The following is a 26,963-nucleotide window of genomic DNA, read 5'->3' as shown; positions in this document are numbered from 1 at the left end:
AGTGACTTTGGCTTCGCTCCTGATTCAGCAGCTTTTTCCATTTTCCTTTTTTATTTGTGAGGGATGGCGCTCCAATTTTCATTGCGCGACTTTTATGACTTTGCCTGCCGCTGCTTTTGACTTTTATCGAATGCAAATTGTTTTATAATAATGCAATCAAATCTTTGTCAACTCTGTTTATTGATGTGTTTATTTGGTTTTGGTTTTCCTGATAATGCCGGCAGCTGAATAACGTTTAACGAGTGGAATAAATTTCAAAGGGAGCCACTTGAGTGTCAAAGTTAACAAGTTTACAATGTTTACTAATAGGTTTCCCCCGGGACTTATGCGATTGGTTTGAATAATTTTATTTAGTAAGATAACAGTATTCCCTTTATTGACTTAGTAACTGTTTTGGAATTTAAAAATCTTCGCTTCGAATCTTACCTATTATTCTAGTGTATCTACCCTTTTCACATACTTAGCTTGAAAACTTTAATGTAATTATTTAGGACACGCATTTTGCGCAGAACATTATTTACACGTAGTCAATTTAGTCCGATTTTCCTTCCCAGGAAGTACAATATTTCCAATTCTTGGCATATTCGACTTTACATAAATAAATAAAAATTGAACACTTGAAGCCGGAAAGTCCCATGTAACCCCTTTCGAATCCCAATCTTGGCAAGACCTGCACTGGTGACGTGACTAAGCCGGAATGGAAAAGACCACCCAGTGATACCGAGGCATTTGCTGCAGCGTCTCTGCAAATGTTTCCTTACTGGTACTTACACTCTTTTATTGTTTCCTGATTTCACTCGTTTTTGCTGGAAATGTACTTAAATCACGGAAAACGTGCCAAGCAACCAAACAAGGACAATAACAACAGAAGGCGACAGTTGCGAGGCGAAGGAGGTCACTAGATGGTGTTTAAAGCTGTCGTGTTTTAATGAATCGATCATCAGCCGGCGTCCTGCGAAAATAACAAATTTTATGTATCGCACAGCGGTAACTACAATTATGGAAAAACATCAATGACAATGGCAATGGTAATAACAACTACACCTACAACTACAACGCCATTACCAACCAGCCCCAACAATAACAACAGCGTGATACAGCAACAGCACCAACAATAACAATAATTGTATTTACACATAATTGACCATAATCCCCAGCAGCATTCTCGTTATTCAGACCCCGCCCCTCGACCGACAGATTTTTACACCCGCTTTTAGCAGTTTCGGGGTATATTTTATTTGGGGTAAATGGTTTACTCGACATTCAAAGAAATGTCCAATAATAATATTAGCAATCATATAATATTAATAAATTCAATAAATAAAGTGTAATCTGTTTAATTCATTTTATTTAATTAATAAAAAGGTTTAACGTTTTCACTTTATAATGATCTGATCTTGTTTAAGTTTCCAGTGGTATAAGTCCTGAATCAGTGGAATCTAACGTTGAACTTGTTCAGCATAAAAGATTTCTTGAATTCCGAAATAAGCTTAGCTACCGCGTAACTAAAGCTTGCATAGATTTAAAAGACTCCAATTACTGGGTAATTTTTAGTCGTCCCCGAATCTCGCGTCATGTTTTTCTCTGTGGGCTCTTGTTTTTCTTGTTTTGGTTAAGGCAAGCCCAGTTTCAACACCCAATTCGGATGGTTGCCCATGAAAATGGCAGCAGGCTACATTTTATGTTGCTGTTGCTGTTGCGTTGCCAGTGTCCTGTTGGTAATGTTGTTTTTACCGAGTGAGCTCTGTTCGCATTGTCCGACTGCAGTTAAATTTAAATGCCAGTGGGCGAGGCGGCAAGACTTCCCCTCGACCCTGGGCCATAAATTAAATAAAATGAAATGAAATAATTCGGTCACGCACTTTCAATTGTTGACATTTGCCCTAACGGCTCCGCCCGGAAGAGTATTATTACGGATAATCCAGGCCGGCTTTAAGTCGCTACTTTGATCCAGTTGGAGTCGGGAAATCAATGTTTTGTACGCCGACCCATGCAAATGGTCGGAGCTCCGTGTAGTTGGCAGTGCTGCATATTTATGGGCCGGCGAATGTCGGCAACATGCACACTGCGAAATCCACTTCATGACCGAAAATTAGTTTTAACCCACAAAATAATCCCGAATGACATAAGGATGGCCTCCTGGCTTTCTGGTCTCCGGGCGGAGAGCGCGAACATAAAAACGCGGCAGCCACAGCGAACATATTACAGTGGCGGACCCTTCGGAACCTTTGTCCTGGCCGTAGTCCTTGTTTGCCGGAAGTTGTAAAGCTGCCATTTCTCGGCCATGTTGTTGATGTTGCCACTGCCACCGACTTGGCTTTTCGAGCAACGATTCGCGGCCTCGTAATGCGGTCATTGTTATTGCAATTGTTGTTGCCCGCGGGTTGCTCCGGTAGTTGGGTAGTTTGGGTTGTAGCGCATTTGTTGTATTAACTTTTTCCAAGTAGCATGCAGCAGCGGCAGTGGCAACATCAACACCAACACCAACACCAACAATACCTCTCGAACGCCACCCCCAACGTGGGCCATAATTTATTAAAGCCTGCACCAGAGTGCTCCAGCGTCGGGCCGGCGCCCCCGGCACACAATTGAAATTTAAGCAGCAGCAGCGGCTGCATGGCTGGGGCAGTGGGCGTGGGGCAGGGGGTAGAGGGTAGAGGCAGAGGGCCAAGAAGGCAGAGGGCAAAGGGCAGCACTCCTGCGAAGTAGCAGAAAATGCGAAACACTGGAGGAATCCTCCACTCACATCCTTCACCCCTCTTGCAACGCGCCACCAGGGAAAATGGTAATCGAAATGTTCGCCGCACGAATCAACGCAAACAAGGCGCACTGAGAAAATTGCCATGACACTTATTTATTATTCAACTATAACCAAAAATAAATAATATTTAAAGAAACCTTAAGAATGTAAAATGCTGTGGGGAACGCATTCAGCATCACATTTGACTGAATAACACGGAATTTTAAAAACAACTCACTTCTCCCTATTTTTCCTCATAACTTTCACTACAGTTTAGGCATGCAAACCATTAAGTTTTATCACAAAAACTTTGATCACGCCGTGAATATTATTAATTATAAGATACTAGGTATCAGCAACTAGGATACAATGCAATTTTTGCCCCATTTGAAGCTCCAGTTCTCCAGTGCAGCGCTGAGCAGCATTGGGAGTTGGCCTGCAACACTGGACAATTCCCAGTTCCCAGTTCCCAGTCAATGTCTTGCCTGCCTTGCCAGATTTTTTTCTGGCCTCTTTCTGCAGTCAAAGTTTTCGGTCGAAAACTTTTTGGGGTTCGGGGAAATAATTCATGAAACATGGCGAGCGCGAAACGCGAAAAGCGAACATTTTTGTGCCTGTGCCGAATCTGATTGTGACACAAACGAATTGTTCTGGTTGTCGTCGTCGGAGTTTTGGATGTAGATGTGGCTGTGGAGGAGGAGCAGTAGCAGGAGCAGTAGCTAGGCTTGAAGGTGGGACAGGAGAACAGGAACAGGAACGGGATGGGGAACGCCGGTCGGTCGCATATTTATGTGCCTATTTCGCTTTTTTCTATGTGGCTGGGAGCATTATTCTTCTTGGCATGCAAATTTATGGTGTGTCCCAAAACAATTGTTATTGTGTTTTCAACTTTTGCTTGATTTGTGTGTTTTAAGTGATTCCAAATGGGTCGCCGGGGATTGAGCGGGTGTCCTCGGGGTCTGTTGGCAATTTGCGGCCATAAGATCCCCATCCGCCGACCACCAAAGTCCTTGCTAATATCTCGGCTGTCATCGAGCCAGACGCGCGCTGCATACCTCAATGCAATTCTAGGCACCCAATAACCATAAAACACTTTAAAGTCCAGCCAAACTTGCTATTTTGTCCGCTGGATTCCCCACTGACTTTTGTTTATTCCGCAAACAGTATTTCCGCAAACAGTTCGACTGGCAGTCCGGGAAACTTCTGCGGCCATGCAACTGTAGCCACCACTCTGGTTACGTCTCGGTTTTGGGCAGTAGGCCACTTCCTGCAGTCGCAGTTGCTCCTCCGCGGAGTAAGTTCAGCTGCGTCCACATGCAATTCGTGAATTTTTGAAGGCACTTCTTTTGTTATTCCCGCTCCGGAATCTACCTCCTCCGCCTGCTCTTTTCCTCTCCAACCCGACGTGCAATATGCAAACGGTCATTTCGTTAATGAGCGAGGGGGTGGTGGTGGTTCAGGGGTGAAAAAGGAAAAATTCAGAAGCAGCAGCGAACTACAACTTTTACGGGGCATCCGGCGGATGAAGAGGGTTTACAGAAGCAGGGTGAGGAGCAGGAGGAGCAAGTGGAGCTGGAGGAACTGGAGGAGCTGTAGGAGCAGCTGGCGGAAGGACCATGACCGGTAGGCAGTGGCCATAAAGCCGACTGCTTAGATAGACAGCAGCCCGTGTTCCCAGTCGCTGCTGTCCGGATGACTTGGTTTATTTTACGTAATGAAATGAAATTGAAATGAATGTTTTATAAACGGTCTGTTCTTCCCACTCCACCCGTATCTTTCTATCTCTCTCTTGCAGAACATAAAATTATGATAAAAACTAAGAGCTGCATATAAACATAATTGCGATTTTTTGCCACCCAGCACCTCATTTGTGTTGGATTTTTCAATGAAAATCATTGTAAATGCTTTAAACAGTGAATTAACATAATTAAAACGCCGGCATAAATATTTATGAGCAATTTGTAATTACGCGCAAAAAGACAAATACGACGGAACCAAAATATTTGAGCGACTTTACACATTGCATTTGCATACAATTGTACGACATAAAAATATACGTATCGAAATACTTCGTAAAAGGATGGCGAAGAACCGAGTCCGGGATTTAATTAAATTTAACTTAATGTTGTTACCACACGAGACTTGCTGCTGCTTGTTGCGTGTTGCAAGTTGCTGCTGCTGCTGCTGCGGTTTTTGGTTGGAATTCGGTTATTAAACATTCTGCGGGTGAATTCCCTAGTGGGACTCGTACGCCAAAAATGTATTGAATTCAATTAGTATGGAGACCACAATGTTGCCTTGCCCGCTGCGAAGAAAAATGCGTTTTGTATAACCTACCTGTTAATCAAATCATTGACTGTTACATCAGCTTACCATGTCAAAAATCTCATTTCTTCCATACTGGAAGTTCATTAAATCCCCTTTTAGGGATGTCATCCATCTTTCTAGGCCACCGTAGAAATATCGCAAGGCCTGATGGTATTACACTTATTTTGGATATTATGTTTCAAAATGGACTTGAAAGATGAACCGTACTGACGTTAAATCTATATTTAGTATTATTATGTATGACACAATTGTGAAATTGACTTGTTCAGCTAACTATGCACTTTATTGTAAACTTTTAAATGAATACCCTTAAATGTAATAGAAAGTCATTTTTATATGCTCTTATTTGTAATTGCAGGTTCCACCATTAAGGGCGTTGTGGCCATTCTGAATTGTATCCTGGCACGTCAGCTGTGCTTCGAGGATCCCTCATGTTCGGCCATTTTGGAAATTATACCGCGCGTCTGTGGGCCCATTCCAGGTAAATAAACAAACCAGTCATCCAGTCAAACATATTGAAATCAAATCGATAATTTTACCGCGCCCTGATGAAATGTTTACACAAAATCTATGCGTTTTTGTGTCAAGTGTTTGCGGAGCTCTCGAGCTTCAACCTGCGGCGTTCAACGCTGATTATGCACAAGTTTTGGTCATTTGAGAATTAATTTCCGCTGTCAGAGCGAGTCGGTTGAATATATTATATTCTTTCATCGTTCTTATTTGCTTGGGGGCTTACAGTGTGTTGTTGTGGCTGCTTCGACAACTGTGTAATTATTTCAGCAATTTTTGAGGGTTTCGTGAGCAGGCGCGCGTGCAATAACACAGTAAATAAAGTGTACACTTAAAGCGCAACAGAGACCGCGAAGGAGATCGGCCACGAAACGCCAGCGAATGGCATTTGAATATTCAAATGCCCCCGAGAGTTTCAACGCCGTGGAGTCGAGTTGATGGCCTCTTTCTGCAGTACCCTGTAGAAAAGAGGAGATGGGGTGCATTGCACCCGAGTGCACAGGGCGTATGAGTAATATTTCGAGGCACATAATGTGTATCGTATATCTTATATAAATATGTTTCTTAATTATATTGGGTATATATTTTGACTGTATTCTAGGATATTTAAAGCACTTTTATAGAAATCACATATTTATGTAGGCTTCCATATCGTAAGTAGGCCTCATTGTATATGAATAGTTAAAATGCTATTCGAATGATTACGCTTTAAATATCACTTTAACTCAAACTAGTGGGTATTTCTTATTTAACATTTGACTTTTAATGTTCTGTTCTGTTTGTTTTCCTCTAAAAGAGTGAATGTGTGTGTGCGTGCGGTAAGCGCACATGACCTGAGGGTGCAAAATAAAAAAGAAACTCGTGGCTGAGGGCGTTCTTCTTACCCGAGCGCCCACCTCATCCCCACCCACTGAAAACCCACTGACCCACCTGTCAAGCCGAGCACCCGCCCACTGGCCACCCATTCGTGCACCTTCCACCTATACACTCTGCCGCTCAAACAAAGGCCGGCGACGAACGAATGAGCGCGCCGCAGAAAAAGTTAATTTATAAATTATTCAGTAATTTGTTTTAGACTCTGCTTTAGCTGCTACCCATCCCACCGCAGCAGCAACAACAATGGAAATAAATTTCTTTTGTGCCTGGCTTTGATCCGCCCCTCATTCAGAATGTCTATCTAAGCCAGGACTTTTCCTCAAGCACTATCCACCGACCACTCATTCCCGGTTCATCGTCATGGTCGCGTAGTTTGCGCCCCGTTCCGGGGAACTCATGCTCACGATACTCGGGGCGAAGTCCGCTCTTATATTTAATTATTAATGTTCATTCGGTCCGGCTAGCGTCTTGTGGCATTTCTCAGTTCCAGAGCAACAGAGCTGCAGAGCTCCACGGAACGCCATGCCATCATCATCCGGCACCACGTTGGCTTCCATTTAAGTGGCTTTCACCTTTGAGCGGCTGCGGAGCAGCACGGCGAAAAAATCGCATTTAAAACGGAGCATTATCGGCTTTAGTTCGCTCAAGGCGAGCTTTCTCTTTCATGCACTCAGAAAAAGAATCAACATTGGAGGTCGAAGTGTATATCAACTTGAAAATGGAGTTGTCCCAACTGAATATGACTGCATGAACGTTATTGAGGACTTTCTTTTTCCCATTTTCTCTTGCTTGTCAAAACAACTATAGCTTAATGCAATATAAATTGCAAAAAATATACTAGGATAAGTTTATGGTGAGTCTGTTTCTATGTTTATGTGTAATTACCCTTGGCTTGCAAAGTATAGTAAGTTCTTTTGTAAGTGCTGAAGAATGTTTGCAAAGAGTTCAAAAATGAAAGTTGCCGTATATTTTTCAGGGTGTACCTGTATTTTATTTTGGTTTCCTTGCCACCGCAGCTCATTTCCGTTCTCGAAAAAGCAGGGAATTGAATACACAAGGCTACACCCATTACGGCTGAGGCTTGGACCACTCGACGCAGAGGATCAAGTGGTCGTAGCCGTGGCCATTAAGGACTTCAATGGCAGCAGCTGCATCCTGACGGAACTTGAAGTGCACATAGGCGAATCCCTTGCAGAGGCCGGTGTTCTTTTCGCGCGCCAAATACATCTTGGTGTGTGGTCCGATTTTCTTCACCAGCTCCTCGAGATCAGCCTCGGTCATGGATTCCGATAGGTTTGAGATGCGAACCGCCGACGAATCGTCCCGTTCCCGTCCGCGTCCCCAATTTTTGCCGCCTCCGCCGTCCTTCATGAAGGGCGGTACGTATTTTCCCGTCTTGCTGGGATCACTTATAGCGGCAGCTGCAGCGGCATTGGCCTTGGTTTCCATCATGGTCTTGCTGTCCATCGAGGTGCCCTTGTAGGGGCAATTGACACTCCAGTGCTCGCCGTTGCAAATGCGGCACTTGGCGATGTTCTTGCCGGGATCCAGTTGGGTTTCGTGGGTCTGGTCGAACTCTTTGGAGCCGATGAACTGCATAAAGATCTCCTCGGAGGCCATGGTCGTCTGGGAATTGGGTCCGGGCTTGTCCAAGCGGGAATCCCCAAACTTTACCCAGCTGCGGCGACGAGCCACAGCCCTTGGAACAATCTGCTTCTCGATCTTGAAGGTGCGCACCACTTTTACCTTCTTACCATCGTCGTTGAACTTATACTCCGTCACGTACTTGTAGTCGCCCTCGATGTACTCATTAGAAGGAGGCAGTCCATCTACATAGTCCGCATCCACCTCATCGGCCCAGGAAGTATTGAAAGCTTTCATTTTCTACGATTTTCCACACAACCGGTCCGAAATGAGACAAAAACTTAGAGATAAAAAAATCACCACTTGAATGTTACTAGAAACGTACAGGTTAGCCTGTTGCGATGGGATTTGTTTGAGAAATCCCTTTATCTAATTCGAATTTGAATTTGTAAATTATGCATGTGCTTAAAAATGGTTTTTTAATAAAAATCTCGTGCTTGCTGCAATACGATTACATTGCAGCTGAAACTTACCAAGTCTAAATCAATTTGGTTAATATAAATTTTTAGATCATATGCAGTGCTCAATAATATTCATTATTTTATTGTAATCATTCAGTAAACAAATAAGTTCTTATCTCTGGCTTAAACAAGAGCGCAAAGAATCGCTCTCCCATTGATAAGAGTCCAATTGAGACCAAGCTGAAACTTAATCAGCGTTCAAGCTGTTAGTTCACTTTCACTCCTCTAATCTGTCGGTTGTTCTATTGACATTAACATGATGCTTTTGAAGCACCCGAAAACCAACCAATTAATAGAAATTAATGAGTTTTGGCTTCGTGATCATTGTCGATGTGGGGAGTGCCTAAATTTGGAAACAAATCAGAGGCGATACGATGTGTTAGATCTACCAGCTAATGTGATGCCGCTGAATGTCAAGTACGATGGGTTGAATCTACAAGTGCATTGTAAGAAAAAAGATATAAAGTGAACCTAGCCTTGATTTAATTTGGCTGCAATTTTAGGGAGTGATGCTCACCAGTCGAGCTATGACCTTGACTTCATCTTTGACTCCCAGCTGGAGAGCTTGATAGGTCGGCGATCAAAGTCCACTAATCTGACACCCTGGAATCGCAGCATTATCTTGCAAAACGAGCGGCACTTACGATTCTCATTGCCCCAGCTGGTTTCCAGTGATAATGAAGTCAGGTCGCTGGTTGAATCTCTTGTCCGGTACGGCATTGTCTTTATCGATGATGTGGCCCCCACTGCAAATATGACAGAGTTGGCTCTGCGACGAGTTTTTCCCCTTATGAAAACGTTCTTTGGCGAGATGTGGACTTTCAGCGATAACCCCGATCACGCGGATACCGCTTACACCAAGCTTCATCTGGGTTCCCATACGGATAATACCTATTTCAGCGATGCAGCCGGATTACAGGCTCTGCATTGCATCGAGCACTCGGGATCAGGTGGCGAAAACTTCTTTGCGGATGGTCTGCATGTGGTTAACGAACTGAAACGCCGGTATCCAGCCGCATATGATGTACTGTGCAGGGTACAAGTTCCTGGAGAGTATCTGGAAAAAGGGCAGAACCACCGCCACACTGCCCCCATTATACAGGTGGATCCACTGACTCAGGACTTTGTTCAACTCAGGCTGAATGTATACGATCGCGCTGTGTTTAATACCATCCCCCAATCCGAGATGGCCGAGTTCTACGAGAGCCTTCGCCAGCTTTTGCTGATTGTTAGGGATAAGGAACAGCAGTGGGCTCTGAAGCTATTCCCCGGCAGCATTGTGCTCTTCGACAACTGGAGAGTGCTCCATGGTCGTGAGGCTTATACAGGAAGTCGCACCATGTCCGGTTCTTATGTTCAGCGCACAGATTTTCTCAGCAAGGCTCGAGTGTTGGGAATTATTGACTGAAAGTTTCGTTTAATAAAAAGTCATTACCAGAAGAATGACAACCGCGAATATTCGGTAATTTTTGTTAAAACAAGGAAGCTAGTTAGTAGGCTAGCAAATAATTGATATACAATTTATTACATTTATGATCAGAAACAAATGAACTACGATTTATTTTCTATAATTTCTAATTAATGTTCCGGACTATTCCTGTGGCAGCTATATGATTTGTGGTCCATTCTGAATTACATACTTTCCACAATGGAAAAGCTATATTTGAGAGACTAGTTTATGTAAAAACGGATATACGAACTTGGATATATTGATTCGGCTATTGAAACTGATCAAGAATATATATATATTATATGTTCGTTAATGACTCCTTCACAGCGATGCATAAGCAAAAACGGAACATTTCTTTGGAATATTATACATTATCCAGGAAATTGGGAGTCTAGCTCTGTGAGAAGAAAAAATTCGTCCAAATTGTTCAAGCACATTTTTTTCTGAACCGAGTCCCACTCCAATTCAATTTCGATTGCAAATGCTAACGCATCGTAATAAAAAGTTACGATTACATTGCTGGCCAGCGTCTAATTTTTGTCATAGGGGAGGTGGATCGCTAACGGAAAAGCGGCAACAAAAATCATTTGGCATTTGTTTTTATGGCCAGCGTCTCATGTGGGTTTTCTGTATTTGTGTGCGAGTGTGTGTTTGGCATAAACAAACGCACTTTGAACTTTTTCATTTAAAAGTGAAATTACTTTTTGTTGGCTGTGCAGGTTAATGGCTGTCGCGCTACAGTCCTTTAAATGTCCTCCAAATATGGATGTGCCTTAAAGAGATCCGGCAAACGGCGAACGTACAGTGTCTGAATATTTATGATAATTGCATTTCATGCAGGTTTTCCCGCCCGCTTTTGCCGTATTTCACCCAGCTCTCATATGCGCGGGCACGACCGGGAAAAGCCTTTAAAAGCAGCTTCGATGCCCCAGCTGGGCGATAAATATATTTTTGCTCGCTTTTCCTTCGTCGGAAGTTGCAGCGCAGCAGTCGTGCCTTTGCATCGCATACTTTTCGGCATTCCACTTCCGTTTTAAAACGCTGCACTCACTTTGAGCCACCGGGGCACTTGTCGATGGTTCAATAAAACCAACAAGCACCACGGACATGAGCATGGACATGAGCACAAAGGACACACACATGAAACACACATATGACACACACGGAACAGGAAACAGGACATTCCGGCCGAAATAGTTCAAACACAAAGTGCCTGCTTGACTTTCTCGTAATTAATATGTTCGATCATAATTTATACGCCCTTGAATGGCAGCTAAACTTAATAAATGACTCATAAATTTCACCTACAGACGCCATAAAAAGCCAAAGTATAATAAAAACAATGGCCGGGCCAGGGCAGCAAAAACAAATATCAAACTAAAATCAAATAAAACACGGCAGCGAAAAATGGCGAGCACACACAGTCAGGTGGCAGCAACAAACAAACAAAGAAATCATTGAACCAATTCAGCGACCAACTCAACAACCGGAAACGCGTTTCGAATAAAAACGAATTGAGGACTTAACAATAACAGTAAAAGGCAAGGGCAATGGCGGCGTCACTTTAAACGAAAAAAAGAGGAAAAAACACAACAGCAAATGGCGTCGCTCGATGGCGACGAAGCATAAAAACCACTCGCCTTGGCTTTATTTTTTATGGCCACCCAGCATGCGATGACGAAACCAAAGCCAGGTGCCACTAACCAAGAATAACCGATGGCCAGGACCTGCGGCCCTAGCGAGTGGCATCTAGTTAGCCGGCCACCCATTAAACGCAGTTACCACACGGAGAGAAAGAAAGCAAATATAAAGTATATAATCTTAATACAACTGTATATGCTTGAGAGCATGCTGAGTTATTTACGGAAATAAGTTTTGTCAGTCGCCTCCTTCTTGTATTTGTAGGTATTGTTTATACCTTATGATACTATTGTGTGCCCTCATAATTCGTTTTCCTTATCTTACATGGAAAACACACTACGAACATAAATGAAAATCCCCTACGAAAACCATAAACTATAGCTTTCATTATCAAAGATGAATCACAGAAAGAGTTGTTCAAAGATCACAACTAATTTTGTTTTTAAATGCTCTAATTTTAGGATTTTATTCTTGTTTGCTTTCAAAGCAGCATTTTCCATTTCCATGTTCCAGGCGTAAACACGCCGCGTTTCCCTTTGATACGCAGCCAACGAGTTTTAATTGACACCACATGGGACCCCGAAAATCCCCAAATCCAAAAAACCGAAAGGACATCGACACGAAAAAATAAAACTGTGCGGCAGCAAGGGGCATAAAAATGATGGATGCCTGGGAAAAATGTCACTTGTTGCGCAGTCTATGTCAGTGTTTCGAAGTGTGCGTGTGTGCCGTCCAACTTCCAGCTCCAACGAACTCCCCTTCGCAGAATCAACTTTATGTTCAACTAGCAAATAATCATGTCCGGTCTGCATGGGACAAGGGCGTTATTGGATGGGTCGTAGGGCAATCACAGGGGTCACCGGAAGGGGGCTCAGTTTGGTTTGGTTCGGGTCAGTTGAGTGACGTGCACCACATGGCGTGGTGGCCACCACTAACACCCCTACTCGCTTCCCATTATGCCGGATAGGAGTCCGTATGGGAGTCTCCCATTGTCCGGCAGTTTGCTTGTTTTGCTTTTTGGCGATTTTACGGCTTATGACGAGCCAAACGGGTCCCTATCCCTTCCTCTGCCCAATGAGTGTGTGTGCCTCTCCTGCTCTGCTGTCCGTGTTTGTGAAGTGTTGGCGTAGCCGGGTTTATTAGTAGGGCTTATGTTTTATGGCCAAAAGGACAATAGATGGCCAACAGATGTTTGCCTTTTGTTTGACGCAGCAGTTGGAGCAGTGTGCAGTAGTGGTTGTCATATGCTCAAATAAGCTGTCACAGACCCACACACCGTAGCGTCTATGTGCTACACATAATTTATTATGTTATAAAATATTATCCCGACCACGCTCCCTGCGCATCGCTTCATTGGGCGCTTAAATCGACCGTTTTGTTTGCAGACTCAATTATTCATATAGCAGTTGTTGGAACCTCCCTTTCGGATTTTATTATGACATGTGTCTGGTTAGTAGTTGTCTCGTTGCCATTTATAACAACTGTCATGGCCCGAACCTGCACTGAAAGAAAACATTTATGCTCCACGACTATCTGATACCCGCTACTCAGAAATTGAAAGGGCGTCAGAGATGAAAATATGCTAAAAAGGAGAGCGACTGTTTCCGGGATTGCACACTAGCCCCACCTAGCGGCTTGTATTGGTATTGCTAAATATCTTAATTTATTCAAAAAACATCCAAAGTAGCTGAACTATACGGAAAGTTTTTGAGGCTTCGATAGTTGTTAACTGAATACATTCTAAATAATTTATTTACTAATGGCATTGCAAATTCTAAAAGCTGTTCCAACATCCAAACTGGTTTTATAACTTAAAGCAAATTAAACAGTCTTAATAATTTAATTTACGCAAGCATAAATACTATGAAAAAAAAGATAAATACCCATTCATATAGAATGGAAAAAAGTTAAGAAATCATACAATTTTACCTTACCAACACAACGCTTAAACAAGCTAATAAAACGACATTTAATTATATTTTAATGCCGTTTTGAGTTGTGCTACTATTATTTCTAAAGTGTAGCCATTTATACAGCTGGTAATCGATGTGCAGAACCAAAAATGATACAGCACGACATGTGATGTCAAAGTTTAAGCACTGCTACCATTTATAGATCATTAAGCATATCCGCCCAATCCCGAAATGGATACAACTGCCACTCACTTGTGACACCATGTAGTACTCAATACCCTTTCTCCCACTTCTCCCATTTGCAGTGTCCTGCAGCACGGTGACGGTGACCAAGTGCCAGGCTGCCCTGCGCACCCTGCAGGCCTTCCAGTTCTTCCGGCCCACCTGCCTGTGCAAGGAGCCCGGAATGGATCCCGACTGCAATCACTTTCGGGACTTTCTCTTCGATCATCCGTGCGGATTTGTGCTGAAGAAAGGTGCGTCTGAAGGAACTTTCTTAAAAAATTAAAGGTTTTTAACCGACTTTTCATATCCATTATGCAGCCGAAAAGGATCCGTACCCCATTGATGCCCTACCAACTTGCAACCATGCACTTTCCGTCTGCCAACAGGAACGGAAATGTCTAAAGCTCTTCGAGGACTTCAAAACGCATTGCAAAGTGCGCGACAACAAGTGCAAAATGGAGAACAGGTAAGCCATGTCTTGAAAAATGTGCCACGCTTTCATATATACTTCATTTTATAACTTATACAAACTAATTATCCTGTCTTTACCAAGTTAATGTAAGACATCTCTTTTCTTAACAGTAGAGTAAAGTTGCAAAGAAAAAACGCTTAAAAACATATTAACGTTTTTCTATTAGCCACTTTTAAAAATGCATATCCTTATAAAATTCAAATGGATATTGCCAGCTTTTCGTAAACTGCCGAACGAGGGATAATTAGATAGTGGCCCAATTTCATAGTGAAACGTAGAAAATTTAACCAAAGAGCGCTTATAACAAATTGAAAGCTTTATTTAATGACACGAGCCAGACCATTACTATTAAAATATATGTCAAATTATGAAAATGGAAAATCGAAGTCCACTACCAAGAGCCAATTCTGATAATGCAAATTAAATTTAAACGTGTTTGCCTTAATAAGAAAATTGATTTGCTCCATGGTGCAACGTGATTGTGCCGCTTAATGGTTAACGGCAAATGCAATTTGCATTGGCAATCGACAAAAAGTGGAGAAGATTGAGTGTACCCACGTGTTCTCTCACCCTGGCTGAAAAAGGGGAAGAACCACCAGCCACCTTGCAACATTCAATACTCGCGTTTATTGGCAAAAACACAACGCACACAGCACAGAAAGCAAAAAGCAGACAGCAGCGTAAACAGGAGTCAAGTTGAGCGAACAGAAGGCGAAATGAAACTTCCTGCTTGCCGGCATCTCGCTGCTTCCTTTAGCCATCACATATCCTTACTGACGCGATTTCCTTTTTGCCAGGACTCGCCTGGCTCCTTGCCTCGTAGCTCGATGGCTCGTTGCCTCGATACACTTGAATACAAACGTTCTGAATGTTTTAATAACTCGAAATGACTTTTTGCGGCGGCACTTGGGAGTTGGGTGGCGGGCGGAGTGAGAGCTGGGAGTTGACTTTGGTGCAGACTTTCCAACTTGGTCTTAAAGTTCTCCACTTCCACTTCATCCCTCAAACCAGCCTAAAACTTTCCGCACGCATGCCAGGCATTCTGGCTGCGGGTTTTTGGTTCGGGTTTTTGGTTCGGGTTGAGATCCACCTATGCGATAAAATATTAATTGCAGCGCCGTGTGGGTACACTTGGAAAATGTAGGGCTTAAGGTACATTTTTAATGTATAGAATATTCGAGAAAAGGCTAAGGCCTTTTAATAAAATTAAACAAACAAATCGGCATTCAAAAATTATATAAAATAGGCGCAAACAATTGTCGTCGCTTTGAAAAAAAAGGGCTTGAATTTTACCATTTATTGGTTCCACATTGTCTAAACATTTAAATCCTGTTTCTTACTGTGCACATGCATTTTTGATGTAATTGGCAATTTTAAACTTTGCATGCCCCGAACGGAAGTCGCCGGCGATGCGGCTTCGGTTGCGGCGGCTAGGAACTCGAAATGAATTCAATTAGCCGGGACTCGCAAGCCCGTGATGACTTAACCCGATTGGGGTGGAATGAGTGTTTAATAAGGACTTTCTTCCTTCTCGTTTCAGGGACGCCTGCCACGACTCCTGGACCAATCTGCGGCTGTCGCCCATGTTCGGATGCATCTGCCCGAACAACCATATGAAAAAGCGCTGTGATCGTATCTTTAATATTGTTAATCACAATCCGTGCGTGGGTAAGTTTCGACTGACGAGGCTGAACCCTTGACCGTGACTTCAGAAACAACTATAACAACCAATAAAAACTACAACAAGCAACAACACAAACAGCTGAGAGTAAAAACAAAAAGCGAATGCTTTGAAAATCGTTGATAAACTATATAGATTTTATTTTCATTGTCCTCTGTTCTTATGTGTCTCTATTTCTCTGTCAACCCTATGGTATTCTAAATGAAGATCACCTTTACCTGCCTATAACGAAACGATTTGGTTCGTTCTTAACTGACTCTTGAGTTCATTTTCCGTTCCTTGAATTCATTTCGTTATTGTAATTTTGTGAAACGCTCAATCCCGAAACTAGCCTAACCATTTAAGTAACCTAAACAAAAACCAGAAACTAAACTATCGCACGCTTCTGCATCAAAACCAACTAGAGAAAATCCGAAATGAAACCCATGTTCTGCGATCAGTAAACAGTAATCAATATGCCTATATCCAATATATATCATACTGTACGAACATTAGCAATGCTATCAGTAATCCTAAATATCACGTATACGAATGTATATCAATGTAAACCAAAGCTGCCGTGCTATCTCTTTCTACCTCTCTCTCTATCTCGCTCTATCTCTCTTTCTCTATCTGTCACATAACCAAGTTTGTTGTAGCTGTAAGCTATCAGCCCATTAAACATACAGTCACTCGCTAAAGTTAACTGCCACCCAGCGAACTGAGTCCGTGCTTTAGATTGATTGCACCCAAGAACACTACATCTAGAACTTACTATCTCTCTAACCGTAGATATAAGACTATCGCTAGATCAAGCTATACTAACAACTACTACTCCATGTGCAGGACTAGGGCTAGCATAATAACATCGGTTAGTTCACAGCTTTGATTTCAAACCCACGCCAGACCACCGAAAAAAAACAACTCTTTAAAGCATAATTTCATTTTCCACTTCACCCGACCACCTGCACTAATGGATTAACAGCACCCCAGAGCACAATGATCCCCATCCTCTCGTTTCGCTAAATTTTATTATACAAGTACACACTAATTGCACTAATTAAATACCCACACACACACACTGTGGCACACTTGGTATAATAGCAACAATTTGCACCACACCGGCACTAAATGTTCTTCTCTATTCTTCCGCACGCACGCACCGTCCAACACTTCCCACGTCCCATCTTCCACTTTTGCCGAAACCCCTTTCAGATAGACTAATATTTTTCCCCAACGGGCTGCCGAAATTGAAGCAGCCGAGGCCGAAGGCAAAGCCGCGACCAAAACCCAAAGCGAAATCCAAGCCCAAGCCGAGGCAGAGGCACCATGGCATGAATGGCACGGAGCTCATGACCAACAATATCGAGTACCACGACGAACCCAACGGATTGAAGGATCCGGAGGACGAGGGCAACGAGGCTGAGGACGAGGATCCCGGCGGCCATGGGGATGAGGACGAGGACGAGGAGGAGGAGGACGACGACTATGATGACCGCATACGAGCCGAGATTTATTCGAATTACCCGCACTACCTGCATCCGCCGTCGTGGGGCATCAACAATCCTCTGGTCCTGGCCTCACACAGTCCGCACACTCTGGACGACGACGACGACGTGGTGGTGGAGGTGGTGGCCAACAAGAAGCCGCCGCCAGTTACCGTGCACCACCACAATGCCGAGCTGGACCACGACGTGGTGGTGGTGGTGGATGCCGGGCCGCACTCCCACTCACACCCACACTCGCACACCTTCTACAGCCACGGCGATCAGAGCTCGACGACGGGATCTGGACTTCCGGTTGCCGCACCCACGATTCCCAGCCCACCTAAGTATGCCGCTGGTGGCCAAGTTGGAAAAGTTCCTTTCCTGCCTTTCCCCCATCTGGACTGACTTAAGTTGGCATCTTCGACTGGCAACTTTTTCAGAAAGTTTAGAGCCCGCACACACATACACATGCGTGTGATTGCCAGAGACCCCTAGAATCCAGCCTTCCATATGTAGCCTTTCATTAACTCTACTCTTAACCACCGAGGAGCTGAAAAGTTTATGCAAAAAGCTTTTAAAATAATTGACTCACTTGGGTATACCACAATTTCCGGTTAAAAAGCCAACTAATGAATAAGTCCAGCTGCTGGCAGCAAGTAAACAAGCAAACTTCGAGTACTCGTACTAATCGTTTCCCTGGGCACTTGTCGAGCATTTATATAATCTGATTTTAATGCATTTCATCTTCGTGAATAACCCAGTGAGTTGGGCAGTCCTAGCTGGACACAGAATTAATGTGTAATGCCTGCCAGCTAGCTGAGCATCCAAGCAGCCAAACATTTGGAAGTCCATTGAAAATGGGGGTCATAACCTTCGGCTCCTCTTGGCCTGGTAATTGGCCATTTTATTCGTAATGCCCTAAGCCGATTAATGCACACCTTGAGTCAGTTTCTTTCCGTAACAAACAAGATTTATGTAATTTGCTAAATCTACTTATGCATTTTGTTGTTCAGTTTACCCCAACTCCCCTTCCCCCACACACCAGCACTATGAGCACTGTGTTTGGTAATTTGCACTTAATTATCTGTACAACTCTGCAATTTATTCAGCACTGGCACCAAAATGCACAAAACAGCACCACTCGGCGATTTAGTCGCCGGCAGCGATATAACCCACCGCACCTACACAGGACCCTCCATGGACGAGCGAGGTGAGTTCACTAATTGCACTTAGTCAGGTTGCCCTGTAATTTAATCCGCACGCCCCCGGCACTTTGAAATAAATATGAAAGCGATTTCTGCTAAATTATGTATTGGTATTTACGGGTAGGCATATATGTATTGAAGTCAGGACTATGGGCAGGTCTATTGACAGATTAGAGGATAAAAGGATGTGTAACCTTGTTTGATTTATCGATTTAAAAGTGGTCGAATTTCTGACTTAGAATCATGATATATTATTATAATAAGATTAAAACTATATAATTTTTGACCATATTATATTATTTTTGGGAATCTATTAAGATGTGTATTTGTAAAACCTTTTGTTAAACAAACATAATTTTTTTTAAAAAATCTGTGGTAATTTATTTTTATTTATTTGTTCTATTTTAATTCTTTAAGCTTCAGTTAAGTATTTTATTTGCATGTGAAATAAGGGTATACAAGTATCTAATTGGGTCACATTTAATTCAAATTAAATATCTATGCACTGCGAATAAGAATTGAAGCGTAGGGTTCAGTCATAAATTAGACAATTGGCGTGTGAGTAAGTATTCCTCAAGGAGCTAGATGAATTTAAGCGCACCATAAACCACTGGAACGCCCTCCCTTACTCTTTCTGGCACAAATTGCACCATTCTGACCAGGCTTTCTCTCTTTGTCTCACATCGAACCCTCTCACTCACTCCTTGTTCAAAAGCTTATTAGGTAAACAAAACTGGCAAACTCAAGCGTTTTGACCAGGCAAACAGGCGTCCTTTGTTGTTTGCGGCTTGCTCCATGGCATTGGCTATCTGCAGGGCAATCAGTTGCAGTTCCATGAATGCACAGATACTCACAGACACGCTCACACAGAGCACACTCACTCACACAGTCTCATGCATATCCTGATGCAAAGCACACAAGTGCCATAAAGAGCATTTCGACCCCTTAACGCGTCATCAAGGAGCAAATTCCAAGACCTAGAACCTGCACTTCACCGTGGCTTTTGGTTTATTGGTATTCTCTTCTAATTAATATAGACGGTGCTCCGTGAAAACGAAACTCAGGGTTAAAACGAACAAGCTTGACTCGATTTGGACTCAATTGGATGTCAAAACATATGTATTCCTTTAGTTAAATAATTGAGCAAATACCTATCTGAAGCCATTCAAATATAAACTAGCAGCACATCTTAGGATAATGTAGTTATCAAATCAAGATATTTTCAACCTTGAATTAGTTTTCCGCGTCTATTTATTTTAAGTTCTCCCATTGGGAATGCTTTTTTTTCTACAGGATTGCTCATTTCAGCCAACACAATAAAACTGAATGCCTGCAATTGTTAATGGCCTAATCAATGCATCCTGCCCGGTTTGGTCCCTTGATTGTGCGTTGCGCATCCTTTTTTTATTTATTGCCACAGATTTCACTTGCCATTTGACTATGGCCGTCCATCATCATCGATGGCGTTTTGTTTCCGTCTCGCTGCACTCGGCAATCTGCTGAACAAAGTTGTAAATTCCCATTCCCCATTTCCCATTCCCCTGCCAGCATGGTGCATTGTGCATTATGCACTTCTGCATACAGCTTTGTCTATTGTTGCAGCTGGCGAGCTATGGGATTGCTGTAAATATTAGCAAACTATTTATGCTCGTCAGGCGCACACACACATGTCGATTTGCATACATTCTCACCGACGCTTGCCTTATTTACGTTTATGGCGCCCAGTAAATTAACAACACAAGCAGTCACAACAATAAGCCCGAATGTGGCGGGGTTATCAGATTTTGGCCCCAAATTTCAGGCGATAGTGTGTTATCAGATTTTGGCCCCAAATTTCAGGCGATAGTGTGTGCATAAATATCGGAGCAAAAGGCAGTGTTTCAGCCACTCTTTTCAGTGAGCTGCGTTATTTAAATTGAATTGTTATTGTTGCCGATTGGATTCTCAAATGCAAAGCATAAACATTGTCAATGGCCTCGAGGGCTTAAAATGTTCCAAAATGGCGTCAACAATGTCAGTTTATGCTGTAGTTTATATATGGTAAGGCTATGAGCAGCAACAATGTAGAAGAAAATAAATAAACAATGTGGGAATTAACGGCTTAGAACTCGTCACACTCCGTACGCAAATTTCATACTTAAATACAAAATGAGGAGCACCAATTGAAGAATAACTTTTCTCAAGTCTTTCAAACAAAATAATTTAAAATCAATGTTGTTTTAATAGTGTCCGATTTTGAAAGAATTTTATTAAAACACATTATCTTAAGGGGTTTCAAAAAAGAGGTTAAGGGAAAAGAATTAGTCTTTGTAATGACCGCTTCTTGCACACTCCACAAGTAATGGGAATCTCTTGTATAAAAGTTAAGCTGAGCGTTCAATTTGAAAATTTAATTAAGCACAACTAAAAAGCAAATAAAGCGATTTGTCAGCAATGCGCCAACAACAAAATGTTACAAACACGCTTTCGCAGCACCCTTTCACCTCATCCACCCACCCAAGCACCCAGAACTAAGCACCTAGAACCACCCAGTACAAACCAGCACCACCCATCGCACCACCGCCCACAATCGCACCCACATTGCTATGTACATATATAGGATACACGATGTTTGCGTGCTATAAATATTTTCATAATATTGTACAATCCACTTAGAAGTAGCAGAGGGCTCTGTTGATGCCACAAACCATTTCGTCGTCCTTCCAAGCACCGTCCCCTCTCTTTGGGCCAGTGTTGGTGTGCGCTTGCATGTGTGTGGGCCAGTGTTGGTGTGCGCTTGCATGTGTGTGTCCCTGTGCGTATCTGTGTGATGCAGCTGCTCACAGCTTTTCCCAATTAGGGCATGAAAACCACGTAGTCGGCAAACACACAACATTCGCGATACTAGCATCATGGCATCACACGCATTTGGCCAGAATGTAATTTTCAAATTATTGCACATTCTCAAAATGTATTTCCCTTGTTTATGAGTTTGTTCGAAATTTCGCGCACCGTATCTGCAACTGTACATTTACTGTTTACCGACAACTTTATTGTACCTCTGCGCTTTGGTTAAATGTTAAATGGCATGCAATGACCCGAGTGCATCGGAAGCCGAAGCGTTTTGTATTGGGTCAGCGCTGCGTATACGCAACAATTATATGACACTGATCCACTCAACGACAGGAGCTTACAAGCGCGATAACAGTTAGCAAACGGGGCTAATCCCATTCAAGCCACCCTCCCAAGACATTTCCCCTCCATTTCTCCGCCGTTCTGTTTGTTGTGCAAATATTTGCGATGACGTACATAAGTACGTCGCACGTATCCCGGCAAATCCTTGGCCATTTAGCGCCACCAGTGGACCCCCAATAGACACCCAACAGACATTCGGAAAATGGAGCGCGGAGACGGCGACGGCGAAGGAACAGTCCTGGCACTGGCATCCTTTTGAGCTTTGCCAGACGCGGCAAATGAAGCGCACTTCAGCGTGCTCTTGCCGAGATAAGCCATTTTGGCACTGGCGGAAAAAGGTTATTGAAGAAGGTTACTGAAACCATCCGGAGATGGTTTTTAGATCTTTGGACCCTTTTATATGATATTTTAGTTAAAATATAATATTTCTGTTAGAGTAGCTACCTCAGAAATACATTCTTTTCGTTTTTTTTTACTTTTAAAGCTAGTTTTTTTATTTTTTTAAAGTTTTTTCCAAATATAAACATTGAAATAACATTGAAATCAGCGGAAAAAAGTTTTATTGCTAAACGTTTGTCTGAGACTTAAAATTATAAATAAAAATAAAATTTATAAATTAATTATTCAAGTTTTTTGCATTTTATGTGTGTACTTTGCTAAAAGTTCTATTGAACAGTTATTCTAGGTGAATTATTTAAAGTTCATAATGTTCAAGTAGTTTTGGATTATCGGTCAATTCTTAAGTGAAAATGGCAAGTTTCTTTTATAATTTGAATTCCATAAGAAGTGATATTTTATTTCTTTAATGACTATGAAATCAAAATGAATTCAACCTTTTCTCTGAGTGTCTGCAGTGATAGCGAAGCTACTTCTGCGGTTCCAAACCGTTTTGAGGCGGACTCGTGTGGCATTTGGCCGCTCTATCAGCGCATGACATCTGACAGACAGACAACCAGACAGAAAGACAGACAGACTTTCAGACAAAGGGACAGGCGCTTCTGTTTGGCTTGTGTTTATGCTTCCCAGTGATAGCAAATGCCAATCGGAGCGTGGCGAGACGCAAAACCTGTAATGGAAATCGATTGGGGGGCTAAAAACAATTCGGAAAGCGATCCAGTGTCCCTTACTTTCAGAGTGCAAAACGTTTCGCTCGCCTGAACTGCACTAATTTTGAACGATAATTGTTGGCACCGTATATTTAGCACACTGCCCTCTGTATGGTTGTTAAAGTTTTTCTCTCTCGTTTCATTTACACTATCTGTATTAGTTTTCTTTCCAACTGGAAAGTGTTTTCCTTTTGCCGCAAGTACCTTCGGCATTCGAACAATATCATTTTCTTTTCAAGCGTTGATTTTAATATACGTAAGCAAACAAAAAAAAAAGTATACTTATAGCAATAAAATTGAATGTAAGAAAGCCAAATGCTACAAGAAAATATATACAGAAATTTATGCGAATCTGATTGGATAACTCGAATGCTGCGTATCTGCAACTACAGTCACAACAGTAACTCTCCAACTACAACAACAGATCAAACAACTATATAGATGGCACTGAACAAGAATAATAATAATAACAACAACAATAACAACAACAACAACCACATCACCAACAACTACAAGTTTTCTACCCTCTTTCTTCTTGCTAACCTCAAATTGCAGTAAGAATATTGGGCATGGACGAGAAACTGCATCAGAGAATCTTCAATGATAATCTGGCCCTAATTGATACGCCCCTTATTGCCATGGGCTCCGGCTCCGGTTCCGGCACGGTCACCACTTCCGTTTCCGGTTACGGTCTGGGCATGGGCATGGGTCTATCCGGCAGCTTTAACTATCTGGGCTCCATGCACGGCGTGCCCAGCTATCCGTTCAATATAAGCGGCTTCCATCAGCGGCACATGGCAGCGGCGGCAGCCGATAATGAACCATTCGATATCATTGATACGGGCTTGGGCTACGGCGGAAACGGAAATGCCGGTGCTTACTACCAAAGTATGTGTACACGTATTAGCATGAACGTAATCCATAAATAACAAAATCCACGACCAGTAACTAACTAACAGCAAACCAACCAAGTAAAAAACTAGAAGTTTAAAAATATATTTAAATATATTAAAACGCAGCCGTATACACATCCGACCAAAGACAAATATTTGTGTGTGTGTGTGCAAACTCGTAGAACTAATTAACAGGCAAAAAGTTCGATGTTTTATTTTGTTCGTTCGTTCACCATTTTAGATAGATTTCTGTGAAATTATTTATGATTTCCGTTCTGTGTCGTCCCCCTGTAACCAAAAACACCCCCGAGTTGCAGGTAAATTTTATTGAAATAAAACCATCGAGTTCACTCCAATTTTTGCTTTTGTGTTGAAGGTGAATATACAATATATATATATACAACTTGGCGCGATCCATACGCCACTTGGCTTTGTGCATAATTTTTGGCAATTGCTCAACAAAAAACAAAAGTACTGTTAAAACTACAAACAATTTATACAATTTACAATTTCTATACATATATAAATATTTACATATCTCGAATCTATCAATTGCTTTTGTGTTCCATTCTTTTTCCGTAGCTTGCCATTTTGTTTGAAAGTTTTTGAAATTTTCATACAAGAAATATAACAAAAACAGAATTAAAACAAAAATCATTGCTTCCGATGCGTTAAATATCAATTCTTTTCAATGAATTTTGTTTGTCATTTTGTTTATCTAAAAGAAAACTCTAGAAAAACAAATGAAATTAGACAATTGTATACAAGTTGTGAATATGTTCGATACTAACTTTTTTCGTATGTTAAGTGACCAAAATGAAAACCATAAACAAAACCAAAACCTAAACAAAATTCATTTAATTCTTTCTAAAATATATATTAAAACATAAAACGAAAAACAAAAATGAAATCCAATCCAATTTTGTTACATTCAATTCTAGCACACTTTTTCAAATTTTTTCCAACGCACCCAGTTTTTGAATCCAAACCAATACCAGTTACTACAATCAAACATAACATTTAAAGCGTTTTCGATCAAGTTTTTTAAGATCCAAGAACCCCTTCAAATGCAAACCATTGTGTCATACATTTTACATTCATGTTCACAAAACATCGAGCTCATTGTTTCATACAACATAGCCACCGAAACATCAAATACTTCCTCCTGCAGGACTTTTGATCCACCTAATTCATGAAAACCAACTGAGATTGGATTCGCTAAAAGCAGTGGGGAAATTTCCTTCAAAGGAAAACATACAAATTGATTTTGTTAAGACAGTTTCGTTCGCTTTTCCGATGCCGCTCGACTCTTTGTTTGGCTTATTCCATTTTCCGTTTCAGATCTAATTATTTGCGTTTACATTCATACCTTTTCTTATTTGAGGCATAAAATCATTTTATTTCTGCTGAGTCTGCAGCAAATCGTTTATGTTTTCCCTTCAATGACCACATACACACATAAACACTCTTAGACATTCGGAGTACTGAAAACCAATGAAGTATGCCAAAGAAACACATTTTCACAGTCGTAAGAACATTAGCATAGAATCATTATCCCGAGCTGGGACTCCAGTAAGTCCGATAAATAAATCATATCCCCATTTAAATACACAGTCACAAAGGATTACAGCCTAATGTTAGTATATCGTTCGATTCCCCCTTTTAAACAGAATACTTTTATCAGTAGGCTTGGTAGTTTTTAAAGTCGAACCAATAAAAATATATCTTACTTATATCTCTCATATGCGTTACATAGAACTTAGTTGTGTTTTGCCAGCCCTGCAGATCCTGCGACCACGCCCCCAAACTGTTGAAAGTATTACCCCGAGTTACCCCCGAATTACCCCCAATTGACTGTCACTCTCTCAATCTACTTGCCTCCTCCCGGACTCCAGTAATAGGCAATAAACAAATTTGTGGAATATTTACATTTAATTTACGTTGTTTATGTGCATTTCTGTTATTTTGATTTAATAAATTTGACCATATTTTGTGCTGGTGCAAGGGGGCTGGGTGCTGGGGGCATTTGAACGTTTTGTGATTACCAATTGAAACTGAAGAGCGAACAAAAAGTTGGTTAATTAAAATGCAATCGATAACTGCTGCCGCCCGAGCCAATCAGCGACAGTGATTGATATTCCGATTAAAGCCCGAATATGGAAATGGTTTAGTAATTGGGTTCTAATCAGATGGGTATGGGCTTTCAATATTCACAGCCTCTATTCTGGCCTTCAGTTAGGTATCGCGCGAATGCAGATTCCGGATTCACGTGTGAATTACACCTCAATCGCGTTAGTTAAATAAGCCAATTGGGAATGAATGGAATGGACGAATAAAAGCCTAATACGGATATAAATAAATGAAATTAATTAAGAGCACGCAGCGGCAAATGTGCGCAAACAAAGGCTGCCAATGATTCCTGCATTTTAATTAGTTCTAAATGCCATCCACTCTCGATTGGCGTAATCAGCGATTTTACAGTTTATTTAAAAAACAAAAACCAGGACGATTGAGCCTAAGCCCAGCCCAATTAGATTTCCAAGTTGGTTGGCGACAGGCGGCACAGGGTATTTTTGGGATTGCCACCGCCGGTGGTCGACGGCGCCAAATCCGCATCCGTATCCGAGTTGAATATGCTGAATAAAAGAGTTGCGCAAATCGAAAACTAATGAACTGTTTCTAACATTTTCTCTACGCATCTCCGCTGCGGTCACCATTTACCCATCGTAAAATCACAAAATGCTCGATCCTCTCCCTTGGGCAACATTTACTTCATGCAAATGGTACTGCAACTGCAACTGTAACTGCTACGCAAATGCAAATGCAAATGCGACTGACACTCTTGGGCACGTTTGGCCGGTTGCAGGTGGTCAGGATGTCGAAGTTGACCTCTCAACGGAAATAATCAAGCAGCACTTTCAGGTGAGTGCAAAGAAAAGCCCCGAAACGACACATGGAAAATGCAAAGTGCAGCTCACACAATTTGTAGCGATTTATTAGGGTGCACAGGGAGAAATGGAAGTACTTCTTCTTGCTCAACAAAATTAAATACTGATTATAATTTAATAATAGACAGTCTTAGTATTTAAGTATTCGATGGATCAAAATTCTATATTCTTTGTTTACTACAAGTATTTAGAGATATGCGATTTCGATCTGGTTTTTCTCACCGCGCTCC

The 26,963-nt window shown here is 41.9% G+C and overlaps 3 protein-coding genes across 6 annotated transcripts in view; 2 read left to right on the top strand and 1 right to left on the bottom strand.

Moving 5' to 3' along the window:
- Positions 1 to 26,963, top strand: part of LOC120451268 — a 73,168-nt gene that overhangs the window by 33,861 nt on the left and 12,344 nt on the right. Inside the window, exons 3-10 of one of the 4 annotated variants that reach the window (XM_039634800.2) lie at positions 5,427 to 5,549; positions 13,869 to 14,039; positions 14,107 to 14,254; positions 15,801 to 15,928; positions 17,136 to 17,751; positions 18,517 to 18,617; positions 23,448 to 23,780; positions 26,652 to 26,707. In XM_039634800.2, the coding sequence (XP_039490734.1) occupies positions 5,427 to 5,549; positions 13,869 to 14,039; positions 14,107 to 14,254; positions 15,801 to 15,928; positions 17,136 to 17,751; positions 18,517 to 18,617; positions 23,448 to 23,780; positions 26,652 to 26,707 (1,676 nt within the window). The remainder of the gene's footprint in view (positions 1 to 5,426; positions 5,550 to 13,868; positions 14,040 to 14,106; positions 14,255 to 15,800; positions 15,929 to 17,135; positions 17,752 to 18,516; positions 18,618 to 23,447; positions 23,781 to 26,651; positions 26,708 to 26,963) is intronic. The other 3 variants (XM_039634801.2, XM_039634802.2, XM_044006284.1) reach the window with 3 other exon arrangements.
- LOC120451270 (eukaryotic translation initiation factor 3 subunit G-2) lies at positions 7,421 to 8,414 on the bottom strand. The gene has a single exon (XM_039634806.2). The coding sequence runs from the start codon at positions 8,333 to 8,335 to the stop codon at positions 7,523 to 7,525; it is 813 nt and encodes a 270-aa protein (XP_039490740.1). The 5' UTR covers positions 8,336 to 8,414; the 3' UTR covers positions 7,421 to 7,522.
- On the top strand, positions 8,786 to 11,866 carry LOC120451269 (trimethyllysine dioxygenase, mitochondrial). Its single transcript, XM_039634805.2, has 2 exons — positions 8,786 to 9,005; positions 9,063 to 11,866. Exons 1-2 carry the CDS (start codon positions 8,816 to 8,818, stop codon positions 9,965 to 9,967), a joined length of 1,095 nt encoding a protein of 364 aa, XP_039490739.1. The 5' UTR covers positions 8,786 to 8,815; the 3' UTR covers positions 9,968 to 11,866.

The sequence above is a fragment of the Drosophila santomea genome, chromosome 3R (genome assembly GCF_016746245.2).
Source record: "Drosophila santomea strain STO CAGO 1482 chromosome 3R, Prin_Dsan_1.1, whole genome shotgun sequence".
NCBI lineage: Eukaryota > Metazoa > Arthropoda > Insecta > Diptera > Drosophilidae > Drosophila > Drosophila santomea.
This window is presented reverse-complemented; position numbering and strand designations above follow the sequence as displayed.